Genomic DNA, 21,442 nt, shown 5'->3' with positions numbered 1-21,442 from the left:
ACTAAAGTAATTGTATCAATAAAATTAATCTAATTGTCTTTTATTTTCATGTGAGTTTTTCAGATTGAATTGGCACTAGATAACTACTTGTACAGTTTTTTCTAATGCTGATGCTGATACTAATTATTTTATCAGTCTAAATAATGCGGAATATGTGCTGCTTTTGTTCTTTTTTTTTTGGCCCAATCATATATTGATTTTCCTGTCTTCAGTTCCTTGATAAAAATAACATGATGATGACAAATGCAATACAAGTGTTAATATGAAAATGTACTAACTAATTAAGGAAAAAAATATCAATATCATATATAAAAAGAAGGGAGCAGCAATGTACGTTTTCACTCAATCGCCATTCCTGAGTCCTGCACCGGGTCAGGTAGCCATATAAAACATACATCTACAGGTAGAAAAAAAAACCTATATTACTTCACAGGTATCAGGAAAAGGCGTTGACAGCCTTCAGCTGTTAAAAAAAAAAAATAGGAATGTAGCTGAAAATAATGCTTTTATTGCTGTTTAACAAATATAAAATAGGCTACTGTATATTTTGCAATAGAATTAATAAGGGTTAAATTACTCCAGAAAAAAAGACTGAGCAGGACTGTAAGATCCCAGCATTTTTAAGTTAAAAATGTAAACCATGCAAGTAAAATCAGCATAGTGCTGAGAAAGTAAAAAACGTGTTTATAAAGGCTGCAGCTGTCAGGCAGTGAGAATATGATGAGATTATTTAGATTACAGCCTCTAACTGAGATTTATAAAGTCTTTATTTTCTCATATAATGAGCAAATCACAAATCATTTATTTAGCTGCTTCTCCTTCACATCGAGAGGAGTCAGCTGAGGTGGATCCGACACCTCCTGGACGCCTCCTTCGGGAGGTGTTCCAGGCATGTCCCTCTGGGAGGAGACCCAGGGGATGACCCTAGACAGGATAGAGGGTCTATGTCCTTCGGCTGGCCTGGGTGTCTCTAGTTCTTTCTCAACCATGTGTCTGGGGAGAGGAAAGTCTTGCAGTCTCTACTGAGCCTGCTACCCCGATACTGGATAAGCAGAAGACAACTTGCACGGTGAAAAATATATATGGTTTACATCCTGTCAACAATTTCAAGGGTCCTAAACTGTCCCTTTAAGGAAGTTAAATGTATGGTGTACATAAAAGACTATTGAGCCTTCAGATTAAAATACATGGTTCAGAATTGAGTGTTGAATTGAAAATGAAAAGAGTAATTGTGACTCTGAGATAACTTACCACCAAGTTCCCAATGACCATGACCAACATGAACACCAGGATGCAAAGAGGCTGCCCAGCCACCTCCATACAGTCCCACATGGTTTCGATCCACTCGCCACATAACACCCGGAACACAATCAGGAAGGAGTGGAAGAAGTCCTTCATGTGCCAACGGGGCAGCTGGCAGTCAATGGAGATCTTACACACACAGTCTTGGTAGTTCTTGCCAAATAGCTGCATGCCCACCACAGCGAAGATGAAAACAATGATGGCCAACACCAGCGTCAGGTTCCCCAGGGCGCCAACGGAGTTACCGATGATCTTGATCAGAGTGTTGAGAGTGGGCCAGGACTTTGCAAGCTTAAACACTCTTAACTGATGAACCAAAAAGCAAACAAAAACAGTTTTAAACACCATCATTGCAAAGCTAAACAATTCAACATAGCTGAGAAGGAATGATTTCTTATACCAGTCTGAAAGAGCGCAACACAGACAGGCCCTCTACAGTGGAGAGACCCAGCTCCATCAGACTGAGGCAGACGATGACGCCGTCGAAGATGTTCCAGCCCTGTTGGAAGTAGTAATAGGGATCCAGGGCGATTAGCTTCAAAACCATCTCAGCTGTAAAGATGCCTGTAAAAACCTGAAAAAAACATGCAGGGATAAATGTTACACAAGATGAACATCAAACACATCCTAAAAGAAAAAAAAAAGATACATTTGGTTAGATTAGAAACCCTTTATTTTCTCCAAAAATTCAACAGTTATCCATCCACTATTATTGATTTATCACTTTTTAGGTTTTTCGTGTCAACAAATCAGTCAGTGTTGCTTTTTTTAATGTGCAACTCAGGAACTGCATTTAGAAATAATGGATACATTTACCGAACAAAATAGCAGTAGTTATAGTCAAGATCAGTATTGGTTATTGCAGGCTATCAAAGAACCCAAAATGACTCCCCATTGCTTAGGGGATGATCTGTTCTTCTGGTTCAATTTGCATGTTTTCTAAGCCAAAACATTTTTTTTTTTTTTTTTTTACTATATAAAGCTTCAAACTCAACACTAATTCTGACATTTTGAATTGAAAAAGCTTCCTGGATGGGAAGCAAAACGTCTTCAAACTTTGAAACCAAGTCCAGTGGATTGCTTTTTTTTTTTACTTTTTTGGAATGGATATAACCTGGATGACTGAGAATCTTCACCAGCATGTGACAAAAGATAAACAAACAGAATTAATACGGAAAATCTAAATTGGCAAAAATATGGCAAGTCATAAGAAACCAAATCAAAAATAAAAATCTCACTTACAGCTCCAGTCATCAATTGCAAATTAAAACATAAATATTCTTTTTACATTTGATCAAAATGGCACTTAAAAAATCTATATAATTTCAACTTTTTTATATCTTTAATGTTTATCAAAAGTCTAAATTTTGATCTGTTTTAGTCCACATTGACAACCATTTTAGACCCCTCTAGTTAATAGAACCTTATTAAATGAGCTACATAATTTCATCTGTTCAAACAGTATATAAATCAAATATCCTTAATTTGCACCAATAATGGTTCTTTGTATGACATTACTGTATTTTATGTTTACATGCAGATTGAAATCAGTTTCACATCTACCTTTATGGAATTCTTCCAGTGCAGTATCCTCTCTGTGTAATGGTTATATTGTCGACTGCTCTCCATAAAACAAAGCATTTGATTTTGTAGTTTCTCTAGAAAAGTTATTGTTCAGGTAATCAAGGGGTCCAGACTGTAACTCATCCCATTACCTTCTCTCTAATACATTTCAATTCTATCCATAATAGATCTATAGTTATATTATACCTGTGTCTAGATTTTAAAATGTTTGGATAGATCAGGAAACAGTACTCGGTTGGTGTAGGCTGTAGGTAATTATTTACTACTTATAACTTTCTAAAATACCTCACTTCATAAACACTAAACTATCCTTTTAATGTAGTTTCTTGCTGTCATCTTATTGCGATACGGTAACATTTTGATAAAGGTAATGATTTATGTCCGTCAAACAAAAAACCTTTGATGTAATTTTCAGACTTTACAACATTGATGTTTGAGGATGTAATTTAATTTTAAAGTGTCAAAGTACAAGAAGGGGAGACTGAGCGACATGTCTTTTTTTCCTTCAACCAGAAACATTTTAACATGATGAAAGTGATATTGCACAGGCTCAATTGGACTGCCCCTTTCAACAGTATGACGGAGGAACCCATTCAAAATTATCTTCTAAATCTATTGGAAAAAATATTTTTAAGGTTTGAAAGTACTTTTTTTCATATGTTGTATTTTTTTAATTCCGTTCTAAATTTCTGAAATAAATATAACATTTAGATTGAATTCTTGTTTTATTTTTAAAGTTGTTTTTTTTCAATTTCAAAATTATATATCTTACTAAATACTGTTTGTCTGATAATTTGCAATGTTTAATAATTGTATTTAAAAAACATTCAAAAATACAATTAGGGATGTCTGTGTATGTGCTGCTTTTAGAGAGTCCAGGTTCAATTTTAGGTTTTTATCAACAAGGCAAATACTCTGAATAATTAAGATTAAAAAAAAAAATCTGAATAGTGGAATTGCAAAGATTAATTATATATTGCAACCGTCCTAGGTATAGGGACAGTTTTAACAGTTTACTATTTTTAATGAATATTTTTGAAAATTCTGTCCAATGTAATCACATTTAAATTGTAGTGGCATTTAAAAGACATATGTAAATTTAATATAAAAATAAATGTATGGTGTAGAAACAATCATCCCTTGGCACATCACCAATGAGAAAGCTAAAAACAAACTCTGGTGCTTAGTGCTGAAATACAATATCTGTATGAAGCCTTTTGCCTCTTCAGTCGCCTCCTACTCTAATGTACCACCTGACAGCACTTGAGAGAAAGTGGGTTTAATGAAGGAAATGTTCCAGTTCTTATCTTAAAACAGCCTCTTACCAGATTGCCCACTGAGAGCATGGTGTTGAACTCATCAGTCATTGGGTAATGCTCCAAGGCCATGAACAGAGTGTTCAGCACAATGCATATGGTGATCCCCAGATCCAGGAAAGGATCCATCACCATGAACTTCACACACTCCTTCAACTTCAGCCACCAGGGGCAGCAGTCCCATATCAAATACTTCTTGGCAAACACATACCAGCAAGGGGGGCACTTTTGTCTTGATTCCTCCAGCTCTGCAAGGACAAAAGCTCATTAAAGATCCGATTAAATTTAAAACAAAGCTTACCCAACTTTTTGAAAAAGTTAACAAAAAGACTCCAATATCTATAAAAGAAGAAGCAACAAATATCATTGTTTTGTAAAATAAAAAAAGGATCTGCTCGTATAGAAAAGTAACAGGCTTTGCTGATCAGGACTCCTAAAATTCATATTGAAACATTGCATAAAGTCAATTTACTCTTTGCTAAAATTAGTTAAAGCCATAGACTCATAAACAACATATATTTTGACTTAACATACTACAAATGCAAGCAAATGTTTTCATCCTGCTTGGACCTTTTGAGATTCTGACCCAATGCAAGAACAAACTTCATCATACTATTTTCCGATTTTATGAAACAAACCAACACAGACCAGTCCAAAGCAGCGTCACTGCAGGGGGGGGTGGAAAACAACAAACAGCGATCAGGTGTATTTAGAATATTTCTCAACTAAACATCTAATACGTGTGGTACTCATTTTTAATCATTACCTTTTCTCAGGCCCTCTAAATAATTTCCAGTGCATCAGTAAATCCTGCTTACTAGTAACATAATCTCAATGTATGTTTAGCTATAATATAAAAAGTTTAAGAGATTTCTTAGAGGAGATTAATCAAGGGACATGAAGAGTGAGAAACATAGCAGTCAGAAATGAAGCTGCGGACAGGCTTAAACCAGGTTTAGGTTGTAAAATATCATCTTAATCTTTAAATCTTTCATAGGCCACTGTTATACATATTATCTAGACATAGAAAGATTTCATATGACGTCAGAATTTAACTTAGTGACTTCTTACCCAAAGATATTTGCTGTGAAAAACAAAGACTTCCCATCAACTGAGGACAAACCAGTAGCACAATTAAACAGGGTGCCTCCAGCATGAAGGCTGGTTTACGCTTGACAGATTTTTGTTTGCACAAAACCTGTGCACTGTTTTATACTCATTGTGACTTTCATCCACTGTACCTACTGTAATATTCTGGCTGACTCTAGAGAATGTGTTACTAAACATCTTAGCCTGTGACCCCAAAAATACACTTTTTTAAATTCCATTTATTATATAATTCACCTTTTAAAATGTATTTTCAATCATTTAATGGTTTATTTTTCAGCATTATGGTATTTAACAATTAATCCATGTATCAGACAAATTAATTAATCAATATTACATCAAAAATATTTTATAGTGTTTAATGGGACATTCATATCTATATATTTTATTATTCTTTATATTTTAGCACTCCATATACTTCAGTGACTGTAAAAAAAAAAAAAAAAAAAAAAATCTTGCGACCTTCACAATCACCTTCACCCCAGAGGGAAGCTTACATATAGAAGTAAAAAAAACACAGCAGTGTCCAACATTTCCAAAGCTTCCTCAAGACATCCAGGAGTGACAGCAGATTCTTTACAAAATTCTTCACAATCTTTTGATTGTGGTTATACTGCATAAATGAGCACAATCATAAGGAGTTAGTAATAGTATGTTTGTATTTATAAAAAAAAACCCTGCCAGTAGGAGCTTTGGCTTGTCCGCCATATTTTTTCACGCAAAACTGTGCACACACAGATGCATTTATCTATAACAGAATTGATCACTGCAACAGCATCTTCATAGGTTTGCCTAAAAAGTCCATCAGACAGCTGCAGTTGATCCAAAATGCTGCTGCCAGTGTTCTAACTAGAACTAAGAAAGTAGAGCACATCAGCTCATTTCTGAAGTTCTTACACTGGCTCCCAGTGGCTCAGAGACCAGACTTTAAAATCACCCAGTTAGTCTATGAATCACTGAATAGATCAGCACTAAAAAAAAAAAAAACAGAAGAGATTTGTTGTCAGTGTATCAACAGGCAACTCTTCAAAGTATTGACTCAGAAGCTGAATGGTCACCCTACTGTATTCTGATTGTTTATAGTATAATATTTTATACTTATATTCTTCTTATGTATTTCTTTGGATATTGTTTAAGTAATAAAATGAACTAACCTTCCATGGCGTCGCTAAAGAAGCTGAAAGAGCTGTGAGTCCTTTTCCTGCGCACAGAGCATCGCTCTGTGGCGGTGGGTGAAGGCTGCAGGAGAAGTCTGGGAGCTGTATCCACTCCACTGCCATTCTTCTGGTAGGCAAGAAACCAAGGTGGGGCTTCGTTGGTTTATATTTTTCTGCGTAGACATTAAATGTAAAAGTAGTTCCATACTCACTGTTTCTTCCCTGAATCTCTCCATGCTGTGAGCCGGCATGGATGTAGGAGTAAGCAAACCCATGTTGGTGATGCCATTCTGGTCAAGGAAGATGTTCAGTCGGCCGTTGACATTGAAGCTAGGAGTTAACACCTGGGAGCAATGGCTTCTAATACTGCCTGTCCTCTTCTTCCAGGGTGTTGCAGTCGAGCTAGTGCGACTCCTGAAGACCTCTCCATGGATGCTGTATTCATCGTCCCCGAAGTCGGCCTCTGAGTTGTTGCGAGCGCGGAAAGAGCTGAAGATGCTGTTCTGGCTTCCTCTCCTGGTGCTGAGGGGGTGAGAGGACAGTGTGGCCAGAAAGGGATGGACTGGCAAGGGGGATAAAGGAGGCTACAGAGAAAGACACAAAGAGCTATTAGCCCTAAAACCATCCATAATCATGAATTTATTTGTAGGGGGGCTGTAATGTACCACAGCTTCATCCATAGGATCCAGCTTCTCTTCAGCAGCTTCAGCTGCTGTCTCCTCTGAAAGAGTCCTGTGAGATCTTCTTCTTCTGCTGTTGCTGCGGCGTATACTTCCAGCTTTCATACAGAATGGCGACAACTCTGGGGACACAATGGAGTCTGTCTCCTGTGCTTGTCTTTTGGCTGCCATCTTAATACAGAGAGAAATTATGTCATAGAACATAAATCACATTTATTATTTATGTAAAGCACACAGGTAGGAAGATCCTGCACCTACTCTTTGCTCTCGTCTGAGATGCTCCATGGCCAGCTGAAACTCCCTCTCTTTCTGCCAGGCCTCAGCGATAGTTGCCTGATTCTGCTCCTCGTAAGCCATGGCTACAACGGCCAGGATCAGGTTCACCAGGTAGAAGGAGCCAAGGAAGATCACCAGAACAAAGAAAACCATGTAGGTTTTCCCAGCTGAGCGCAGAGTCTGAGGAAAATTTGTATCTTAATAACTACACTTCTATGGATTTCATCCTTAAAAAATAATAAATACTAAAACATCACCCAAAGGATGAAGATTACAGCGTTTTGTAAAAGTATTCATAACATTTGACTAATTCCCCCATTTGAAACCACAGTGCTTCATTTCGAAAAAGAAGGAAAACAAAGATTGTGGCATTTGTATTAGATCCTCGTGAATTAATACTTTAGATAACACATCCTGTACTTTAAGCTGAAAGTCTTTTAGGATATGCGCCTTTAAGTTATGCATTTCTTCAGTTGTTTTTTGTCAAGTTAAGCTCAGTGAGATTGGACAGAAAAAAGTGAACCTTCACCCCTTCATGCTTTTTTTTGAAACCTCTCAGAAGTTTTCTTCCAGGAGTGTCCTTTATTCATCCTTTAATCCTCCTTAAAACTCAAGGATCTAAAGTTTTTGTCTCAAATAAAGCTTTTCTGAACAAGCCTTAAACATCGGCTAAAAGAACATCAAGGTTGTGAACATTGCAAATCTTTATCTGGACATGTGGTATGAATTTTACCTGTGCAATGTAAGACGCATTTCAATGTATTTCACTTTATTTTAAATCCCATACTTGTTGTCTTCCACTTCATCCGTGACCGGGTCGCGGACTCCTAGACTTCCCTCTCACTAGACACCTCCTTCAGCTGGGGGAGACCAAAGGCATTTCCAGGCCAGCAGAGGCACATATTCCCTCCACCATGTCTTGGGTCATCCCCTGGGTCTCCTCCCTATCAGGCGTGCCAGGAACACCTCCCAAAGCAGGCCTCCAGGTGGCATCCGAAAAATATGTCAGAGCCACCTCACTGGACTACTCTCGATGTGGAGGAGAAGCGGCTCTAGTTCAAGCATTTCGCGAATGACTAAGGTCCTAACCCAATCTTAAAGCAGTGGTTCTCAACCTTTTTGAGTCGTAACCCCCAAATTTAACATGCACTGCTGTCTATGTATCGCATGCCCGATCAATATAATTATGCAATTACATAATCAGACAAGCCTTAACACATTTTAGCTATTAGTCTCTTTATGACTTTATTTTTTTAACACACTAGGATTTTCGAAAAAACTTGAAGCAGCATTAGGGGGCTAACTTTCCAAACAGATCGACAGTGGTCGCAACATCCTATCATTTTGCTGTTAAAATGCAAATGAATACCACAAACTTTGAATTCTGAATTATTTTCATCCCGGTCATTCACACTCAGCTGCCAACTTTCCATGCGCATGATGTACATTTTGGCAGGAGGGAGGCAGCAGAACCACATCATCTTCCAAAAGCCGGAGATCCACTGCTTCCCAAACCACACCCTATCTGGCCCATGGTTCCACCTAGAAAACCTGTTCATAAAGTTAATGAAAATGACCGATGACTGAGGGCAGCCGTCCAACATGCAACAGGAACAAGCCAGCTTGTACAGAAACCGGATGGTCCCAGGTAAAATGTCTCTGACTCCCTTACTTTTGAATTGCACCCCCAAGGGAACCACAAGGGACATGGTTGAATGCCTTCTCCAGGTCTACAAAACACATGTTGACCAGTTGAGCAAACTCCCAAATACCCTCAATCACCCAGCAGAGTGTAGAACATCCATGACCATTACGAACACACAACTGCTCCTCTTGAAGTTGAGGTTCGACAATCAGCTGGACTATCCTCTCCAGTCTCCCTGCCAGCTCCCAGATCAGCTTCTCTGTTTGGTTAAAGTTGGCCGTTTGGGCGGCAAAGTTTCCTTTTTTCCACTTCCATTGGTTGTTGTTTTTGAGTGCTTCAGATGCTCAGAAGCTCATGAGGCGCAGCATGGCTGCTCAGATACATCAAGATACACATAGTGAACGTAGCATAATTTGTCTAAAGGTAACAATCTCCAGGGATTATGATTACTTTAAATGTAAATATCTAAATATCTAAAAACGTTTAAACTGTTTCCCCGTAGTGCATGTAATCAGTGCCTATTTCTTTTTACCAAATAATTTACTCAAGTTAAATTTTTTTAAACTAAAGTTGCTAGACTGGTATCATGAATTTTATTAATGGAAAAGATATTAATCTGCAAAAACCCACCAAATATTAGTTTGTGTCTCTTTTTTATATTAAGGTAGCTCATTGGGGAAGACAGAACGATTAACTTACTGATACATAATGATCTGCATTATGAGACTAATTATTTATTACACTAATAGTCGCCTATGAATCTCTAAAAGTGTGTACCTTGGTGTTCATCAAGCTGTTTGTAGACTGAGGTTTCCTGACAAAACCACGGTGGCGTCAGCAGAACAGCTGATTTATGTGAAAATTGGTCTTATTTCTAACACATATATTAGTCTAATTTCTAATACATTTTAGAAATAAAAAAACTACAAAACTTCCAATGCATTGTATGTCTGTAAATTGGAAGAAAAATAAATAATAAATGATAAACAAAAAGACTTAATGGATCAACAAAGCTTTTGTGTAACATCAAAGAACATTACTCTGTAGCCCTCTCCAGGGACGACACTGTAATTACTTCAAATGCTCTTGGCCCAAAACATTAAATGTGTAAATTAAAATTTATAGAGAGTTCTGAACGTAAGTTTAGTTGCTTGAAAAGCTATTGTACCTGGTGAAAGAGCTCCTCCCAATAGTCTTGGGTCATGAGGCGGAAAAGTGCCAGAAAAGCCCAGCCAAAGGTATCAAAACTGGTGTAGTCGTAGTTTGGATTTCTTCCAACTTTGAGGCAATCAAATCCATCCGGACACTTCCTGTGATGGATATAGAATTAGGAAAGCAGATGATGTATTATTAAATAACAGGGAAGAAAAAACTAGGAGTAGCAAGGACAGATAAAACTGGGCTGGCACTCAGGCTACGTAGGAGTAAAACACCTCTCTCATATCTACATGTTCCCCTTTAACTTTTCACTGCATTAGAGAGGGAAGCAGAGATGATACAGTAAGTGCACACAGAGTCTTTAACATCATTCTTTTTAACTGGTTACAGCACTTTAAACCTGTTTCAGACTGAAGCTCTAAAATGCACCAGAGTAAAAGGGATTAAACTCAGCCAGATGGATATCAAATCGCAGTTCCAAAAATGTTTGGCTCAGTGCCTTCATCCCTGATCTTCATTGTTAGCACAGTGGTGTTACAGCAAATATTTAAGTCCTGCAGCAGAGAACAAGCTGCGCTTCCATGTCAATGTGAGAGAGGAATAATTTCATAATGGTTGGCAGACATCTGGGCTGTGGAGCACGGCTGTGAGGACAGCCGTAGATCTCACCGGTCTGCTAAGCAGGAATTTTGAATATGAACCACGGTAGGGAGGTCTGCAGATGGCTGCAAACATCTTCCCGACAGGCGGCTCGTTCCAGTCTGCTCCATTTAATCTAATACAAATAAAGCTATACATATAAAAAAAACTTTGATCACTAAACCCACCGGTTTATATCAGCTACATTGCCAGCCACATTTTAAAAAGCACATTTAAAAGAGGGGAAAAAAAGATTAAAAACTGTAGATATTATTTTACTAATCTAACAAAATACATATTTTCCAAACATTTTACTAGATTTTAAATTAACTGATATGTAGAGAGAGACTGTTGCGTCTGACATTTAGGTCAGGGTAACACAGACCGCAGCTGAAAAACTGACACATTTACTGTAAAGCAAAATGTCAGGCTTATCAGAAAGGAGAGCATATTTTTGAAGGTTTTATTCGAGTGGTTTTATTGAACAGCCATGATACCTATTTTGGGCTGAAATATCAACAAGTCTCATCAAAAAGAACAACACACAAGCCGGCATTAGCTTTGCCACCTATGCAAATAAATGCAGATGAAAACTTGCAATCTGAGATCTGAGTGAACTTAAGGTTGTAACAGTCAGATCTAGCTTTAAAAATAAACGATAGAGCTGTGGGCTTTGAGGTGAAATGTCAGACTTTAAAGCTTGACCTATTTGTGAAGCACAATAATAAGAGTGTTATTAGCAGAAACTCTGTATGGCATAAAATATTTGTAGCTTATTAGGTAATTTATTAATTAAACATCAAAAAGTGTAAAAAAAAAAAACACTGGACTATATTCAGCAAATGTATTAATTGAGAAAAAATATGTTCTAAATATTTTTATTAGTCTAATATTTATAATTATCTATTGAAGCCTTGTAGTGCTTAAATAACATAATTTGCCTAAATATCTATGTTAGATTTAATGGCATTTCCAAATCACTTTGAGGTGTCAGTTTTGGGATGGATGGATGGATGGATGGATGGATGGATGGATGGATGGATGGATGGATGGATGGATGGATGGATGGATGGATGGATGGATGGATGATTAAAGTGATTTTTTTCTGCTAATTCCTGTTAAATCAAGATCTCCATACCTTTTACTTACACATTTTCCTATGATTTCATCAATTTAATTCAATGTTTTTAAGATGCTGGAAGTTTTTTAAATATCCCCATGGATATAGGTAACCGCTTACAACAGAGGATAACAAAACATAAGAGTTGGGTGAGACATCAAACTGTAACCAAAGTCACCATTTTGGGCAGTGAAACTGCAGCTCTCTGATCTTGAATGCTTTTGTGGTTGATGTAGCCCTCCCATCTGTAAGATTAGGTGGACAATCATGTCTTGCTAGATTTGACTTTTGCCATTATTTTCTATTTGAAGATAATAATTTAAACAGTGCTCAGTGACATTCAGAGCTAAAGAGCATTATTTTATGACCTAGCCTCTGTTGTCTGCATTATGCTCTTTGCTCACTCTGGGGTCTAAAGAGAACAGTTAGATTATTAGTGTAATATCATGATACAAAGCTGGATTCTATTTAGATGATTTATAAAGCCATGATTACAGGGGACTTTATTAAGAGGTATCACAGTAAACCCTTTATCATTTTTAATCTTCTAGCCAAGAGTTTTTTTTCCTTCAGCCTAACAAATCTTCCCCATGTTCATCCAGTTAAATAAATATAAACAAATAAAACAATGTCAAAATACCCTTTTTTAATGGGGGGGTAAGGTTACAACATGTCCATTTCACCTTATACAGAAAAAAAAAAACTGAACTCTCTTCCTTTAAGCTTTAATGAGGCTTTGTACATGCTTGCATTTAGATTACACTTTTTCTAAGGAGATCAAAATGATATTTTTTTAATTTATTTAAAGGATAGAGAGACAAATTCAGACCTTTTTCCTGTGCAATGGTAGTGTTTTTTTTAAACTGACACTGACAAAGGGCACATTTTTAAAATATCTATAGAATCTGTAATAATCCTAAATGAACAGGGGCAGTAAAATGCAGCAGGAAAAGCTCATTGCTAAACATTACAGTTGGTTTAATGAAAACTGAGAAAGAATTAGAATTTTCACAAGTCTGTGCTCACGACTGCTCAGTAATGGCTGTTTCTGCGCATGCGTGTGACAGTGTTTGTCATCATAACGTATCCAGAGCTTTAATTTGGAAATCTACTCAGGGATTACTTGTTGGAATACACTCAAAAGATTAAGCATCCTCTATGTTTTACGTCCTGACCTGCTTAGTATCTTGTCCGTCTCCACAGCCCGCTGCAGAAAGTTCCATCAGAGATGACACATGATGCAAGTTAAAAGCCTGCCGCATAGATTGGCAAGCAAACACATCAGGTAGCTGTGATGACCTCTAATCTGTCATCCATGTTTCAATTTGCATCATGTCGTTTTGTAGCAGCGCAACAGCAAGAACATAAAAAACTAAAATATACACCATGTTACCTCTGACTGTACAACAATGTTAAAATCATACCAGATACCAATATTACCAAAACTCATTTATAAAAAGTTTATTACAAAAAAATTGAGCTATTATTATCTATTTTGTTTGTACTGATAGTCTGATGTGTCTAACCTACTATTCAAAAGGCTTAATGACATCACTTCCACCCAAAGGCCCTCCAAAGTATCCTCTTTTCCTTCTGACTTTAGCAGACATTACTGGATCCGATTTTGCTTCTTGAGGGGATTAGGTTCCTGTGTTTTCTGGGAAGCTGCAGTCTGAGTGAGATTAAAAACTGCATGGTGGCGGCTCTCTGATGCTTGATAATTGTGAGCTGAACTACCTTCATGGTGCCTTTAGTAAAACAGCAGCTTATACTCTTCTTTAGCCCTACTATTTGGGGACATTTAGAAGCTCATTAATAATAATCCCCATGGGTGGATGATTAATTCTATTTTCAGTATTTAATCCAATAACCACTTTATATTTGATCTCAGCTCATTTACATTTTTACTTGTCAGAAATGTAACACCTCTTCACAATTATGACCAGCTGTGTGTCAGCCTACAAAATTGACCTTGCACAATAAATAATAAATACTTTAATCACATAATATAAATAAATATATAAGGTAATAAATTTAGATGAGTTTAATGATTTATGTTTGGATGTTTTTTTTTTTTTTCCCTATAGCTTATAGGTAATGTGGTAATACCTGTATATATATACGGTATATATAATTTTTTTTTTTTTCCACACAACGAGTTTTTGACAAAAATATCTGTAAGTGTAAGAAACTAAGAAACCAGTTTGTTTTTATGTGGTATTATTCTTGTTATGGTTTTGGTTCCATTTAAATTTTCTTTTTGAGTTTTCATTGGTTTTATTTCCATTTTGTTTTGTTCTAATTGTATTTGAGTTTTTATGTATGTTCTGTCATGTGTGTTTTCCCTGACATCTCCTTGATTTTGGCTATTTGCATTTTGTTTTTTTTCCCATTTGAAACATTATTAAATCAGCAAAACTCATCTCTGCCTGCTTCAGTCTCTGCATTTGGGTCCTCAGCTAACTTCCACCCAACCTGACAATTCTTTATCTTTTAATTCCATAACCAGAACACCTTGGGAAGGCTAGCTGTTGTAGCCACAGGCTTTCAGATTCCCATGGATGGAAGTCGGACTCACTATTTGCCTTCAAAGTGGCAAAGGGGACGATTCACTCAGCTGTGCTTGTTTCAAAAGCATTTGGATTTACAGGATTATTCAGTGTGGCAGTGTTTAGGATTTCTAAACACTGCACCTTCGATTAGGAACCGAGTCATCCATTCAAAATGGGAAAATAACATTTGTGTTTACATCTTGGTTGGTTTATTCTGGTTGGGAATACAGGCTGCTCTGGCATATTCCAAAATGCAAATAATAGAGCTCAGAATAGTGTCTTAATATTGAAGAAATCTGAATTTAAAACAGTAAAATCCATTGCATTTAACCTAATAATTGTGTTTAGCTTTCTAGATGCTAAAATTCTGAAAAGATAGCTCTCCCCAGCTGTCAATGCTGGGTTTCTAAGTAAAGGCAGAGCTGACGTGATTATCTGCACCATATGCAGCTGCTTTTATGGTACACCCAACCCTCTGATGAGATCGCTGCCCTGTACATTAAGCCTCACAGTGAACGTAATGTTAAAACCAACAGGAAATCTGATGTAGGCGGGGGGGGTTTTCTGGCACCATACAAACTGTCTCAGCTGAAAGCAGCCAACGTGTCCCATTGTACAAAACCCATGCAGGGGATCAACATCCATTATGGTAAATATTTCAGCATTATATAACAGCCTGCAGCTTACTAATGAGCACAGAACCACTTACCCTGCATCACTTCCGTATCCACAAATTAAAGCATCCTTCTGGCCTTCAACTTTGTAAAAATTATCTAGAAAAAGAGGGGCAACAGTTTAGTAAATGCAGAGGAGTGCAAATGTGTGTAACGTTTCTAGACAGCTGTAATTTTTGTTTAAGGCTGACCCTCATTGCTGAGAAAGTCTGCTGGCGAGCTCCAGGTCCTGTTGTTGCAAATAAAAGTTGTGTTGGGGCTATATGAAGAGTTGATGCAGTGATTGAGGCTACGGACGCATTTTTGTCGCAGAAGGCCCATAAAGAGCTGCAGGCCGATGAGGGCGAACACACTGAGACAGAAAACGGTCAGGATCATCACATCGGCCAGCTTCCTCACAGACTGGATCAGAGCGCCGACTATCGTCTTCAGACCTGAAAATACAAAGGAAACTGGTGGGTGTTGATAATTCCCAACAGCTTGACTAACACTGAGATTCTACTAAGAAGAAAGGGGTCAGAGAAAAGGCTGTGATTGTTCCCCTACCTGGAATGACTGAGATGGTTTTTAGAGCACGGAGTACTCTGAAGGTTCTCAAAGCAGAGACATTCCCAAGGTCGACAAACTCTGTGACATACCTGTGGAGGTGGAGGATTAGATCATTACAGTTTATGCATTCTAAATTCCTTCTAGAAGCAATTTTGTTTGTTTCAGTTGGTCTTATTGTGTCATTAGAAAAAATTGATAAAGAGTTCAGCATTTCAGTACAATATTTATCAGTGCTCAAGAATAAAATATTTATATTCTAATCAGAATACCATTGGAAGCATCTAAAAAATGCTTGATAATGTTAAGAATGGTTTTCCAGAAAACTTAAAAATCTACTGGACTTTGTTTCCAAGTTTGAAGACGTTTTGCTTCCCATTCAGGAAGCCTTCTCAATTCAAAATGTCAGAATTACGTTGAGTTCCAGGCTCAAGTTCTACAAGCTGGCACACAATTTTCTCCTCTATCCTGTCTTGGTCTTAATTTCTTCTTTTTTCTCTTACAAATATTTGAAAACTTAAATTTACTGCTGACTAGTTGGGACTCCCTACATTATTTGCTAGCTCAGAAGGTTTTGAGAAAGCTCTTAGTGAGATCCTTAAGTTCTCTTCCATTGTGTGTCCATAATTTCATTAAGCACATATCCAGCAAGCAAAAACTGCATAAGTAGACTGAAAAATGTTGACAAGAAATTCTTAAATACTCAGTTTTTCTAGGTCATGTAAACACATCATCTGGTGATTACCAGACTTGCTTAATTATAGTATTTCTACAATGCATGTTAGCAAGCTCAATGGTTAAATCTTCACTGGTGCAGACAGAGAGTCTGCATAAATTGATGACAATGAGAATATGTAGCACTATTGATCAGTATGTTTAAACAAGCGCAAAAAAAACAAAAAAAAACCTTGGGATAACTGCCTTGGTAAAAGATCACATAACATATGATCTTGTCTGTTGCTTATGGAGAATAGTTGCTATTCACTTAAAGCAGGGTATTTTTATTAGCCTTTAAATAAAAGTGAAGGCATATATATTCTGTCTTATCATATCATATTTTATTTTGCTCTATTGTACTTCTATAAACGGTTGCACTGCAAGAAAAGGTGGGATTCATAAAATAATTGTGATTCTGATGGTATAATGTGGTACTAAAAATATTGTACATTCAATTGCAAGAAAGGATGCAACACCAATAATTGTGTTTCTGCTGTTTAACTGTGAATATTTTATTTCACATATAATTAATCAGTTAGATTACCATTGTTTGGTATCTGTAAGATGATGCGAATAAACAATTAACTGTTTGATACATAAAGAAATAAGGAAAACAATTGATCCTTTATCTTGTGTTGCACCTTTCAGGAACTTTACTATAATAACTGTAATCATTTTTATTTATTTTTTTGCTGTTTTCATTTCAGAAGAATTTATCAACACTTCTTCTAAAGCACCATTTGCAATGAAAGACATATTTTCAGGTTTAACTTGAATATTCATCTGAAGGCAGGGTCAAAATGGAGCTACTCACGCCATGACAATGACAGTGAAGTCGAGCCAGTTCCAAGGGTCTCTGAGGAAGGTAAACGGCACTAAACAGAATCCTCTCGCAAAAATCTTTATTGCCGACTCGAAAGTGTAAATGCCAGTGAAGGTGTACCTGGAAACCATCAGACAAAAAGATGATGAACATGAAGCTGTGACAGTCAACATGCACAAAGACCAGCTTTAAACTGAACTGCAACAGCAGCAGAGCAGTAGATGAGATAATAAAATTATCTGATTATCTGAGAAAAAAAATTGAGAGCAAGATAGAAAATAACATGCTGAAGAGTAAACAAAAAGAATGACGGTTATGAGACATTGTTATCTGTATAAAAGTATTCATTTGGCATATGAAACACAACAAGGAGCAACAGCATATGGTTGAAATAAAAGCATTTCTAAGCAGTATCCAAATATCTTGTAGAATATGAGGATGCTGCAGTTTTTGTTAAAACAGAATAACAATTTAAATCCCTCAAATATATATTTTACACTATGATCCGTTGAAGAATAAATACACACTCTAAATCAGTTGGCCACAACATTTTTTTTTTAAAAAGCTGCAACCTTCTGGAAAAGGAGCATAAATTCAGAGATGTTAAGTAGTGAGGATGGAGGATATATTAATCTTTCTGTGAGAGAAACAGGGGTCACAGTTCAACATTCAAGATGAATGTTTGTCAGTTTATCACTTTACAGGATTTGTGGATTTCTTTCTTTTATTCTAACAGATTTGTTGATATTCACGCTTAAGATGTATAAAAAAAAGCCTTAAAACTAAAATTAATATAATTTTACTTGGAATTTAGTTAAATTAAAATACACTCATGTCTCGAAATGTTTTTTGTTTGCAACAAAATCAAAGTTGGCACAACTGTTCATACAGCCTTCAGTTGATACTTTTAAAACAAAACATATGATGCTATAGTCTTCTCTTAAAACCTCCCACAAGTCTGCAGCATACAGAGAAAGTTCTAGAGCGTGTTCTCTGCACAGTCTCTCTCGATTATTCAGAGTTCTGGGTTCTCTCCTGTTTTGCTCTAGTTGTTTAGCCACAGCAGCCACTTCTGGTTTGCTGAAAGTGCTGTGGTTGCAATTGATCTTCATTATGGACTTCTGTTTGTGCATCATGATTAAATTTGAAGCAGAAAAAAATAAGGTTTAAAATATGCAGTTGAGGTTCTGCAAAAGGGTTGTCTTTTTATTCACCTCCTTCGCTGCACCTGCCTGATCCTGATATTATTGTTTGAATCAGTTGTGAGGGACTTCACAACCAGAATATGAAGCATACTTTTTTATGGTGACCACTAAGGAGTCCATATCAATTTGATAAATGCGGATGCAATCTTTGATTTTGGTTCAGGTGAACCATGTTGTTTGATGATATATTACACCAGTTTGAGAATCTCAAACCTTCTCATATTTCAGAGATTTATTGATGTGTAGTAATGCCATGCACTATAAGAACTTCCAGTCCCTTTGAAGATGAACTTTTAACCAATCTAACAGTATGATCTGATTAAAGTGTCTTGAAATCACATGTGCTGTGAATTGATGGTATATAAATAAACTGATTTAAATTAAATTAAAAATAGGCCCAGAGTATCAGCATCATTTCATTATGGCCAGCTGAAAGTAGATAGAAAGAGCATCTTTACCTCCTGTGGAGGTAAGAATATTTTAAATGTATGATTTCCTTGTATTTTGAAGGGTTTCTTAGGGTCACCAATATGTATTCCACCACTGATTTTGTGATTTACCAAGCCAGAGATCGGTAAATTAACCCTTTTTATTCCTGTAAAAGTCTGAAATTATCAAAATTAAAAATAATAAAAACGTTTAAAAAAATCAAGCAAAAAGAAGTATCGTTCAAAATTAAAACAAGCAGTGATAATCTTTTAGTTACAGAAAGTGACACTGCTTATTTCACCTTCAAAGCCGCACTAACAGGTCATCGCTCTTCTCAAACGCTGAAATTATGAATTAATCAAATGTAAAACTTTTAGAATTGAGTTTTATCAAACTGGTGGACATCAATATATTACCAGCATTTTTTGTCTGTGTAATCATGTCAGGGGTAAATAATTTAATACAGCTGTTAAAAATAAATAAAATAAAATAAAAGCTTTTTTTGAAGGCAGACAATGTGTCACACATTAAATGAAAATAATTCGATGATAAACAGCTCAGTTGAAGATAACACATCATGCAAAGCACAGGTAGTCCTTGAAAACACTCGGAAAGCTTTTCTCATTCCACAGCATGCCGAAGTTGTATTCAGAGTGCCGTAGTCATGACATGCGTTGCATATGCTTATACTTACTTTTTTAGTAATTCTGCAGAAGTCACTGATAAAGCAACAGACCCCAGCAATTAACCATTAGAAAATATATAGCAAAGATTTTAGACAAAGAAAAGAGCTTTAAAAGGGATAAAGATACATTTTTACTTACTCCAGATATTTGGTCCATGTTGGCGGATCGGACATGGCCATGAAGAAACAGTTGGTCAGGATGGTGAACATTATGAAATAGCTAAACAATGTGGAAATGGTTCAGGAAAGTGTGGAGTGGCACAAAAATCTATAATATAACATATACTTACATTTGAAAACTACCATTGCTACGCTGTAAACTAACACTAGGATAAGTAGGTAACATTAGAAACAGTCAATTGTTTTATACTAACTAAATATAGAGTCTTGCAGAAGTATTTATACCTCTTAAACTAAAAAAAATCACCTGTGCAAACTCTAATGTACCATATCAGGATATCTATCTGATGAATTAATAAAGCATGACTGCAAAGTGGAAGGAAAAATTATACTAAGATCGTTTCATTTTTAAAATAACAATTTGATTCTAGTGCATGCATTTGAACTTGGTTCTCTTCAGATTTTTTTCAAAGAACAACTACATTTGCTAATCTTGCCAAAGGCCTTCAATTAGATACAAGTTGGATTAACTAGCCTCCTGGAAGTTCAACTATCAACTTCAACATTTTTCACTGGTATGGTAATAAGAGGCCCTAAATAGCATTTGCATTTATTTTCTATAATAAGTGCAATAAGTGTCCATGTATCTGGTGATCTACAAAAATTGCTGCGCAACTGTTAATACATGGAAACCGTTTTGGTCCCGCCCATTAAAATGAGCAGATTGTGCGTTCTACTGGCAGCTGAGAATGGTTGTAAAATAAAGATAAGGTTCTAAGCCATGTTGTACGGTTAATAATAATAATAATTATAATACTAAATAAGAGCAATTTCTACAGGTATCATATCTTAAGCGCTACAAACACAAGTAAAAAAAGACATATTTTGAAAATCACTAGGATAGAAAAAACAGTTTGTTAGGAAAGGCATGTGCATTTTTATCCTGTACTATCATGTCTCTTTGCAGGCTCTCTTGATATTCAATTTTTTTTTTACAAACATACTATTCAATTAAAGTTTATTTTAATGTATAAAAATAGCCTGCTGTCCAGCTACATTAATTTGTGGCCAGCTGAAATTACATTTTTTTTCTCTACTATTATTCCACTGTTATTTTTGAAGGTCCAAATATGTTTACATGAGCACAGAATTTCCATCCTCTGTCATTGTACCAATGCTTACTTTGTGACAACAGTGACAGCAGATATTTCGGCTTGTCAGTTTATTCCTCACTTTAAGAATTACTAAAAAAGGGAAAAAAAAATCTGCTTCCACGTTACAGTTTAAGATTTGTAAAATGGTTTTGGTCATTAGAATGTGAATATTGCATATGTGAATACTGATGAACAAAGCTGTTTCGCACATGCTGTCTGCTGAATGGTAAATGCAAATCACTTTGCACCTTTCTGCTAAGCTAGTTTTAAACACTTTTGCACCTGTTTTAAGATGATCAGGCCCAAAGTGCATAGCATTTGTCCTGAAAGGTCAGTTTTGGCTTCATTTGGGCAGAGCAACATTTTCTTGACCTATGCATGACTATCAGTTAAAAAAAGATATCCTCACCTGAGCTGTGGACCTTTTGCTTTTAGAGTTAATTAACACCCTTCTTTTCACACAGAGCAGCTTTATTTGCATGGAGATTAAATCACACACATATCATTTAGTAATTAGGCGGTATTTGCGCTGCTTTTTATTCCATAGACTAGA

The 21,442-nt window shown here is 36.3% G+C and overlaps 1 protein-coding gene across 1 annotated transcript in view; it reads right to left on the bottom strand.

The window, feature by feature from the left end:
• Positions 1-21,442, bottom strand: part of LOC107097019 (sodium channel protein type 4 subunit alpha B-like) — a 62,840-nt gene that overhangs the window by 25,797 nt on the left and 15,601 nt on the right. The window contains exons 4-16 of the mRNA XM_015393981.1: positions 19,755-19,844; positions 17,288-17,416; positions 15,757-15,848; positions 15,402-15,644; positions 15,246-15,309; positions 10,236-10,377; positions 7,405-7,602; positions 7,132-7,317; positions 6,679-7,050; positions 6,464-6,593; positions 4,212-4,450; positions 1,703-1,876; positions 1,252-1,608 (exon numbers count right to left, since the gene is read on the bottom strand). Of these exons, the coding sequence (XP_015249467.1) occupies positions 1,252-1,608; positions 1,703-1,876; positions 4,212-4,450; positions 6,464-6,593; positions 6,679-7,050; positions 7,132-7,317; positions 7,405-7,602; positions 10,236-10,377; positions 15,246-15,309; positions 15,402-15,644; positions 15,757-15,848; positions 17,288-17,416; positions 19,755-19,844 (2,416 nt within the window). The remainder of the gene's footprint in view (positions 1-1,251; positions 1,609-1,702; positions 1,877-4,211; positions 4,451-6,463; positions 6,594-6,678; positions 7,051-7,131; positions 7,318-7,404; positions 7,603-10,235; positions 10,378-15,245; positions 15,310-15,401; positions 15,645-15,756; positions 15,849-17,287; positions 17,417-19,754; positions 19,845-21,442) is intronic.

The sequence above is a fragment of the Cyprinodon variegatus genome, unplaced genomic scaffold (genome assembly GCF_000732505.1).
Source record: "Cyprinodon variegatus isolate N-32 unplaced genomic scaffold, C_variegatus-1.0 Scaffold666, whole genome shotgun sequence".
NCBI classification, from domain to species: Eukaryota; Metazoa; Chordata; class Actinopteri; order Cyprinodontiformes; family Cyprinodontidae; genus Cyprinodon; species Cyprinodon variegatus.
The sequence above is the reverse complement of the archived record's forward strand: the minus strand, read 5'-3'. Positions and strand labels throughout refer to the sequence as shown.